The sequence below is a fragment of the Nilaparvata lugens genome, chromosome 2 (assembly GCF_014356525.2).
Source record: "Nilaparvata lugens isolate BPH chromosome 2, ASM1435652v1, whole genome shotgun sequence".
Lineage (NCBI taxonomy): Eukaryota > Metazoa > Arthropoda > Insecta > Hemiptera > Delphacidae > Nilaparvata > Nilaparvata lugens.
The window spans coordinates 75,034,680-75,044,340 of NC_052505.1; the positions used below are offsets into that span (position 1 = coordinate 75,034,680).

At 33.2% G+C, this 9,661-nt stretch overlaps 1 protein-coding gene across 1 annotated transcript in view; it reads left to right on the top strand.

The window, feature by feature from the left end:
* LOC111054848 (WASH complex subunit 3) overlaps window positions 1-9,076 on the top strand; it is a 29,048-nt gene extending 19,972 nt beyond the window's left edge. The window contains exons 5-10 of the mRNA XM_022341961.2: window positions 1,075-1,169; window positions 2,326-2,557; window positions 5,090-5,246; window positions 6,454-6,606; window positions 7,518-7,690; window positions 8,530-9,076. Of these exons, the coding sequence (XP_022197653.1) occupies window positions 1,075-1,169; window positions 2,326-2,557; window positions 5,090-5,246; window positions 6,454-6,606; window positions 7,518-7,690; window positions 8,530-8,697 (978 nt within the window). The 3' untranslated portion in view covers window positions 8,698-9,076. The remainder of the gene's footprint in view (window positions 1-1,074; window positions 1,170-2,325; window positions 2,558-5,089; window positions 5,247-6,453; window positions 6,607-7,517; window positions 7,691-8,529) is intronic.
* The last annotated feature ends 585 nt before the right edge of the window (window positions 9,077-9,661 follow it).

Genomic DNA, 9,661 nt, shown 5'->3' on the forward strand with positions numbered 1-9,661 from the left:
TATGCTCAAGCAGTCCTTAGATTTCATCGAGCTTCCCAAAATATTAGATATTTGGTCAAACACTTCGAACACAGATTCATTCTTCGATTCCGGAACTCCAGACAGAATCAAGTTGTCTTTACGTGTATACCGCTGAAGTTCAGCCATTTCATTTTTAATTATCGTATTTTCACTTTTTACCTCAGCGATTTCACGTTTGAGAGATTCTATTTCACTCTTCTGAGAAATCCTTCTTGAAACTATCAAATTCATTAGACAGAAAGTCCACGGACACTATTAATTCGGATATTTCTTTTCTAACAGGAGCAAGTTCAGTTTGAATAAGTTTAGCTATTTCGGTTGTTAACAGATCTTTGACAGTAGCTGCGATGCGCTGTAAGTCCAAAGGGGAAAGACAGTCAGAAGTGGGGGTGGCTACGGCTGATCCTCCCGACCTCTTCACCTTATCACTATCAGCCTCAGAATTACCCCTCCCTTCCGACCTGTGCAGGCTTCTTCTTCTTTCACGAGTGCAAACATCACATTTCCACTTTGTGTCTGTTGATTCTCGGAAGAAATTGACTTCCTCAGCTTTCAAATTCACACATGTAGAGTGGAATTCAGCATTGCACAAACTGCAATTAATACTGACACTATTTCTAATTGTTTTGTGACACTTGACACAACTCATTTTCACAACAATACTGGTTTGAACGAAAAACAAGATAAGAGCCGATAGACGGAGAATCGAAAAACACAACCGCTCCGTTCGAAGTCTCAACTGATACTGAGTCTGATACTGATACTGGTACTGATACTGGGTAGGTCAGGTAGGGTATCTATTTTTCCTGAGATCGGGAACGGAAGATGTGAAATTCTATTATTTTGAAAACTTCTCCAAAGCAGCTGTTCTGCAGATAAAATTATCTCGACCAAGTGTTCTGGAAGTGGAATTTGTGTGAACATTTCTGAAAGTTTTACAGATTTGATAATTGAAACTCCTCTCCTATGATCTAGATATAAGAAATCAAAAACTATTCCTAGATAGAATTATTGGTACAATTATTTTTCATAATTTTGTTTAAAACTTCACAGGTTTGGAAGGACATCAGGCTGGCTTCGAAACAAATTTTCTCAATCAGTCTTGATAAGATATGGTCTGGAGTGCCAAACATTGCTTATAAAGCTGGGTAATTAGAGCATGATTGCTTTTGTTTTTCTTTACAATAATGACTAGGTGTACTGGAAACTAGTTGTTCTGAGTCATAGCAGAACATACCCATATGGAGTGTTACATAATTCAACCCATTTTTCACTCATGTAGCTGTACCACTAAGGTGGGTATGCAAAAATAATCTAATATTTCTAGGTCATTGTGACAGTCGCATTTCCATCAATTATAGAAAATAAACCAATATTTGTTTCAAATTATGTATTGACCTTGACTGTAAATAAAATGTTTCTCTCAATAATTTGATTCTATTTACATGCATATTTCAGTTTTAATAGATTTTTTAAAAATAGCTTCATAATGATATTAGAACCACCACCAAAAAGTCTGAAAACTACTGCCAAAGACAAAATGAAAGTGAAAATTTCTCTTTTTTCTGGTTTTCATTTGACATTTATGAAATTTATTATTCTAATAATAAATTTTATTTCCATTTTTACTCCATCTTTCTTTCCAAATCAGTCACAGATTACACTTACCCCAGTTTTGGTTTTTAGCTGTTTTTTTTCTAATGCGCTACAGGCAGTAGTTTTTGTAATGTTTTAGTAATTCAAATTACAATCCTAGAATAGACGCACATCTTTTAATTTTTACTTTATACTAGTTTTATTTATTTCTATTATTATATTTCATAATGTATTTATTACCTTGTTAATTATTTTTTGTCTATCTGATCACACTACTGGAAACGTGACAGTAAAATTTCCAAAATACTATTTAATTTATAATTTTATGTTATGTAATTTGAGGAGGAAATTTATTCATTTATCCATTTCTTGATAGACTCTGATGTGTATTGACAGATTTCATGTTGGATGTGGGAGCGCTTCAGACCTATTAGGCTACCATTTACATTCAATCATAATCACAACTATATACATATTATAATTTATGTAGATATCAGCATTGTAAACATTGATTTTTTGTAAAATTTTAAATTTTTTATTACATCAACATCCTTCTTCAATAATTCAGTTTTACTGTCATGAGGCATATTTCATACAGGCATAATGATTCAATCCAATTTTAAAGTTATTTGCCAAAATTTCAGTTTTTTGTCGCATGCACTTATCGTCGTGTAATATGATTATTTTCCGATTTCAAACAATTTTCAGATCGACAATGCTAGACCTGGGATCAGGAGAGAAAGAACGCAACCACGCAATCGTGCTGAGTAGAGGCGTAGTGGTTGGAGCCACTGTGATCACTTTCCGAACGGTGAAAGCATGCCACAGTGACCTGACAGATTGGCCTCATGACACCAAAGTCTGCACTGTCTACTTCATCAGCCCAGCAATCAACGGCCCTGGAGTTCAATATGACCTGGTCAATGTTTTTTATACTGGGGTTAGTAGAAAAAGTAAATTTGTTTGACTTTTTGTTGGTGCATTGGTACAAAGTCCAGCTCGCCTGAATATATAATTTAAGCCGTCAAGGACCTCACGAATGTCATACTTCAGCCAGAACCGGATAACACGGATGGTCATGTGACGCCTGTTTACAGTGTTGCAAATAACAACAACTAAATAGGCTAGCTAATAGAAGTGGATAGCCTGTAGAGTTAGAAGATCTAAATCTGGTCATAACAATAGTAATTGTTCACCAGTTGAAAGAGTAAAATCGATAAAATAGATATTCAGGCGTTATAGTTAATCAGCATATTAAATTATTAAAACATGCATAATTATAAGAATCTATGCTTAAAACTCAAGGATCAATACATTTTAAAATTATGAACACCGAAAAAATGTATAAAGTATACAATTTATTAATTTAAATTATAATTTTATTTTGTCAAATCAAGCATTACAATAAACTATATTCAGAGAACTTCTCACAAAATGATCTACCATTTCTGAATGAAATAAGATGCAATAAAATAATAACAATTGAATAAATAATGTCATTTAATATTAACATTTTTTATTATTATTTCCTATATGAGCTTTTTGCTTGTGCCTGGATAATGGAGAGTGAGAGGGTTATTTAATGAGATGGTCAAACGTTCATGTCTACCGGCGGGTTTCGAACCCACGACCAGGTAGCGCTATCAGACTGAAGGGTGTAACGCCTTGGTCGTCTTTACTATCCTGGCCGGCATTTATATGTTTAGAGTTCACTTATAACCACTCCTATTTATCGAGAATTATCAATATTATTGTCTCAATAATTGTACTTTCTATTTAATTTTTTTTAGAACTCGTAGCTGGAACTGAAGGCTTCATATTTCATCTTCGCAAAGATGAATCTAACTATCAATAATGCTTTATACTTAATATTAATAATGGAAGCGAAGAATGGGTATTGTCTAATAAATAAGAATAAAAATCTTGTGTGGCGCACTCACACAACTTTCCTTGCCGTTATGAAAATTTATCACCTGACGCTAGTGTTCCCGCGCATCTCAAGTCTACTATTCAAAGATCCAAGCCAGCTGGTGACAGGGCAATAAGGCTGGAGACACACGAAGTTTGCTATCTCTTCATAGTGAATCAGTTAATAGAATCAACCGTTGCCAACAGTGTGTAATTGAAATAATAACATTTTCTTGAATTGCGAGCTTATTTTCAATTTTAGGTGAAAATGTTACTGAACATTAATTGAAGAGATTTTCATGCTCATTCTTCTTCACTCTGAATTTTTTGTTTAAATTGTATCTAAAACCTGATAATTGGGAATCTAAAATCAAACTTTGCACAGATGGGGCGGAGCTCCTGAAATTTTTACAGATATGTGACTTATGGCAGTTGATAGAGCTTATCAATGACTATTCTAGGTATAAATTTAATCAAAATCGTTGGAGCCGTTTTCGAGAAAATCGCGAAAAACCCCGTTTTTGACAACATTTTTACCATTTTATCCGCCATCTTGAATTGCATCAGATCGAAATTGTTCGTGTCGGATCCTTATATTGTAAGGACCTTAAGTTCCAAATTTCAAGTCATTTCGTTAATTGTGAGATGAGATATCGTGTACACAGACGCACATACACTCATACACACACACACACACCACACACACACACACACACACACACACACACACACACACACATAAAGATCAATACCCAAAAACCACTTTTTTGGACTCAGGGGACCTTGAAACGTATAGAAATTTGGAAATTGGGGTACCTTAATTTTTTTCGGAAAGCAATACTTTCCTTACCTATGGTAATAGGGCAAGGAAAGTAAAAATCAGGCGGTGGAAATGAAGCTTCTCGGACATGTAAAGGGATGCACTAGGGAAGATCATAATCGAAATGAATTTATTCATTTAACAACAATGACAAAACAACTCAATCATAGAATGATTGGAAAAGGAAAAACAGGCTCATAGCCCTTACTATTCCATTCCCGAATTTTGATTGCATATCAGTCCAAAAGAGGTTATGATTATCTAGCATTGATAAAAAGAGAATGTGGAACTCAACCGCTGATAAGTATGATCAACAGCAGGTACGCGAATAGGTGTCACCCCGACTACTTGTCCCCTTTTAAAACCCCTTTTTAGGTGACAAGTAGACGTGAGCCATACCCATCTAGTTGTATCCTTTCTGAGGAGGTGACAACTAGTCGGGGGGACACCCTGTCGTAAGGGTGCGAGGTGTCAAGTTGTCGTTTACGGTCATGACTAGTTGGCAGGAGGACCGAGGAAAATTTGAACGCCGGAAGAAGTTTAGCTCATTGAGCTAATTAAACAACCAAGCCATATCGACGCTTTATACTTTGGCAATATTTTTCCAAAGTCAAATTGGCTAAAAATGCTTAATCTAATAAAATATTTATTAGCAATTTTCATCCAAGAAATCACCTACTTCAAGTAGGGGAGAAGTTTTCTTTTGAAACAGTGTTTTTGATGTTGCTGATTTCTTGTTTTCAGAATGAACAATCGATAGCAGATACCGTTGAATGCGAAGGCTGGAGTATCGAGAAACTTGATTTCCATTCAGAGAACGATCATACACAAATTCTATTGAGCTTTCATCTGAAACGAAATAATGCAAAGTTATCAAATTATTTTTATATACCGTCAATTGGTTAGTAAGTGCACTTTAAATGTTAATTTTACAGTTATTTACTGTTAATGTAAATTAACAATAGCTATTAATTAAAATTAAAAATTAACAGTTACTGTTACTATTGTGGATTAACAATAACTGTTGATTAAAATTAATAATTAAATCACTTTTTTGCTATTAAAAACATTGAAGAATGAATAATTAACTTGAGAGATAATTTTTCAAAATGGCGTAAATGATATTATTTCGAAGAAAATGAGATCTAGTTCAAATCTTAGGATTGCATGATATTTACATTCCTCAACCTAATTATGAAATTCAAATTATTAAATCAATTATTTTGTGTTCATGTTCGAGTAATGTTCTATATTACTCACTGTCCATCTCTCTCAATGTGATCTAGCAAATAGAGGGAGAGCCAGACTAACGGGAATTTTTAAAAACGTTATGAAACGAAAGTGAAAAGGGAAAATCATTTGATTTATTATAATGAAAACTTGAAAGCTTGCCATTCAAGAAGCAGTAATGACTTTTTTTTTGAAATTACACCCTTTGGAGGCTTCCTCCTGCACGAATACTGAAATCTGTTTTGGTGATTTCTCAGATCGGTGCAACATTTCAACTGGAATATTGTGAATTTCATTCTGAATTATCATTATCAATTCAATCACAGTAATTGTGAACACTTCTGATTTGAATTAGCTCCACAAAAAGAAAAGAGCACGAGGACAAATGTGGCGATCTCAGGAAACGCAACCGAATTAAGATTACATTGTTATCGAACAATACTCATTCGCACAGCTGAAATTGACTGCCGTGCAGTGTGGATTTCGCAAACGATTCGATTAAAATAAATGAATTGAAATTCTGAATTAAATCTACAATATCCCAGTTAAGATGTTGCAGTGATCAATGAGGAATCTTCAACAAATTTTCAATGTGCAGGGGGAAGTAATGTATAGGAAGTAATTTTCAGAAAATGATGAATGTAATCAATGATTCTTAACTGACAAGTTTTCAATTTTTCATTGTCGTAAATGAAATTGGTTTTTCCTTCTCATTTTTGTTTTATGACGGGAAAAGCTCCCGTTATTCTGACTCACACTTTATCAGTTCATTCATTCCAATTTGCATGAATCCTACACTGTTGAACAATCAAATTCATTATGATTTCTGATGACTCTGTAGTATTGATTAGTAATTGAGAATTTTTTTTACTTTGCAGTCAGTTTGATAGTATCGATTTCTCTGTTCTTTCTCGAACCACAATCAAGTGAGAGATTTCTTCTCCTTCTATTAATTACTATTATTCACTTCTACATTCTCAAGTCGTTGTCCGTGTTGGTGCCTCAATATAATGATCAACGACCAACAATAGGTGAGTCAAGGTTTCAAATTATTTTGAAATTATTTCTTGGCGTATAATGGTAACGGTATAGGACTTTTCTATGCCGTGCTCCACTAGTGTAAACAGCCAAATCTATTGAAAACAGTCAAATCAATTGATTGCCAATCAATATAAAATAATTGAATAGAGCTAATTAGGGGAAACCCTACCTGAAATGTTGAATATGAGTTTCACACACAACTACACAATATCTATTAGAAAAAACAACTAAGATTATATTGAGTCCCAATATAAGAGTAAGAGTTTTGTTCATTTATTATCAAATGAAGAATAAAGAAATAATTGATGAAGGGGTTTAGAAAATTCATTAAAGATTTAAATTCTCTACAACTTATTCATTTATAATCACAATAATTTTCCAAATGAAGTGGCTCGAAAAAATTTAGTAGTTTACCTATTGTGAGGAAAAAGCTGATCTTTTTATACGAGTAGGTAGGCCTACGCATTCTGAAATTTCAGGAACTGGAGATCACTAGGAAGTGGGAGTATTTGTAATTCAGGCTTTCACCATTTAAAAATGTCAAGAAAATATTTGACAAGCATAAAACGTTGTCTTATTAAATCAAAATTCAGGAAATACGGGTGTTCTAATATATGAATTGAAACAGTTATGTAATGTAAATGTTTGAATGCTATCAACAAATGTCGCCCTGAAGTAAACTTGACTTGAGATAATAAGAAAAATGTGAAGTTCGGAAAATTCTTGTGGAAGGATAAAGAAAACTAATTAATAGCATTTGGGTCAAGAGTTGTGATTAATTTTCAATGTACATGTTACAGTAATAGCACTGAACGACACTTCACTGTAGAAATATTAATAATTTATATGGATTATGTAATGCTTTTTCTAAGAAGGAAATAAATCCATTAATTTATTTCAGAGCTTTTCATCAAAATGTCAACAATCTTGACATTGATTCAAACATTTCTGGTGATAATCTGTCGAGCGTTGGTTGTAATTGAATATAATCCGTCGTTTCTTTCGAAAACAGTCAGCAAGGTTGTCATGAATCCAGTCCTCAAAACCATATTCTTATTGGAAATTGAACCAAAGGTAATATTTCTTACGATTATTATTGATATTAAATTGAGAAGTTCTACTATTAAGCAAATATCATTTGGTTTGAGTAATCAGACTTAATATAAGGCTTATATTTTATATTCAGTAATACACATTGAGGATCATGATTTTTAATAAATTTTTGCTACTTTTGAAAAGCCGTAAACATGAACAATATTATCTTAAACTTAACTGAGTTCGACTTTTGCTGCCTTGTACTAGAATCGTACTAAAAATGTAGGCCTACTCATAAGTTGTCAAGCAACAAAATAAGAACTCAGCTAAGTGTGATCTCAAAAATCATTTATAAATACAGCTCTAGGGAACAAGAGTTGCTACTCAAGTACTAAATGCCCATAATAGGTCTATGTTGCGTACTGACTGTTCAGCTTTTTTCCATGCTAGATAGATAGATAGATAGATAATTGCATTTATTTATCACACTTTAAAATTCTACAAGTTTTGTGGATGAAGTTGAGACAAGAGACCCCTCTTCCACTTAACCCAAGCCGTTTTATCAGACATTGGCCACAAATAATATACATGTATTCAACCGTGATTAAGTTCTGATTAAATGCGTTAGGTATCTGCTACTCTCATTGGCTCTCACGGCATTCAACTGTAATTTTTAAAACTTAGTAAACTTTAAACTCTCCTCCAGATTTAGCTCAATACTATCATAGGAATATTCCTCAGGTATTGATTTAGGCCTTTCTGTAGCCATAGCATTGGTACTTTAATATCTAATAACTATGTAGCCTATATTTCAGTCCCATGCTTATTCAAATTTTTAGTTTTAACTTATTTTATATTTGTAATGACTTTCTTCGTAGGTTGCAAGTGAATTGATGGAGGACCAAGATGAGGACGAAGAAAGTATTCTTATAGCAACGAAACATCAAACAAAGAAAGAATGGAAATTGATTTGTAGGATCATTCATCAGGCGACATTCTATCTCACCGTTTTATTTTCAGTGTATTTAGTTTATATAGTAATTTGAAATGAATCGATGAATAGAACATTTTTATTAATTTGAACATTACAATAGAAAAGTGTTAAAATAACGTTCGTCCACCCAGTTCAGTTCATAAATACTGATTTTATTCAGATTTGAAAACTATTAAGTGATAACTTGATGAACGCCCTCCAGCAATAAATTATTCTATTGTACTAAAGAAAAGTGAAGGTGACATTGAAGATGAGATTAGATAACATGTGATGATCCACGATGTTTTATCATATACACGATTTGATAGTTTTTTCTTATAAAAATGTATAGAATATTCTTATTGGAGTTTGAGTGTGAAAACATACAATTCAATTTGTATTTTCTAATAGGGATATTTCATCCCCAAGTAAATTTCTCACGTCTAAAACTGTTTGAGTTATCACTTTATTTTGACTTGCATTCAGCTGAAAGAAATAGTAGAACCTGCACGCCTCAAACTTTTCTCGTTCATTGATTAATTTCCTTTCTTTTTCCTGCAGTCTTGAATCAAGTTTATGAGTACAGAATTACGTTGTACATGCACTAGCATAAAATTAGGATTGTGGACAGTATGAAAATTTTCAGGTTAGTTTGGAAATGTTGAGTTTGAAAGGACAATGAGATAAATAAGAACAGACGCAAGGAAGTAATTCTTTGCACTAGCATAAAATTATGATTGTGGATAGTATGACTATGACTATGCTTCAGGTTAGTTTGAAATGACAGAGAAATAAATGAAAACAGACGCAAGGAAGTAATTGCTGCAAGTGATTTGCTTGTGAAATGTTCAGCATCAATTTCAACTGAAACTTTTTGGTATAGATATCATATTTGGCTTAGATATATCCGAACAATATCAATTAATAATAATACTACTATGATGATTCCCTGGGGTGGTGAGAAACATATGGTGCTTCATGCATATTGTTTGATAACACTTATGAAATCTGGCGCAGGAATGATAAGATTTTTGCGA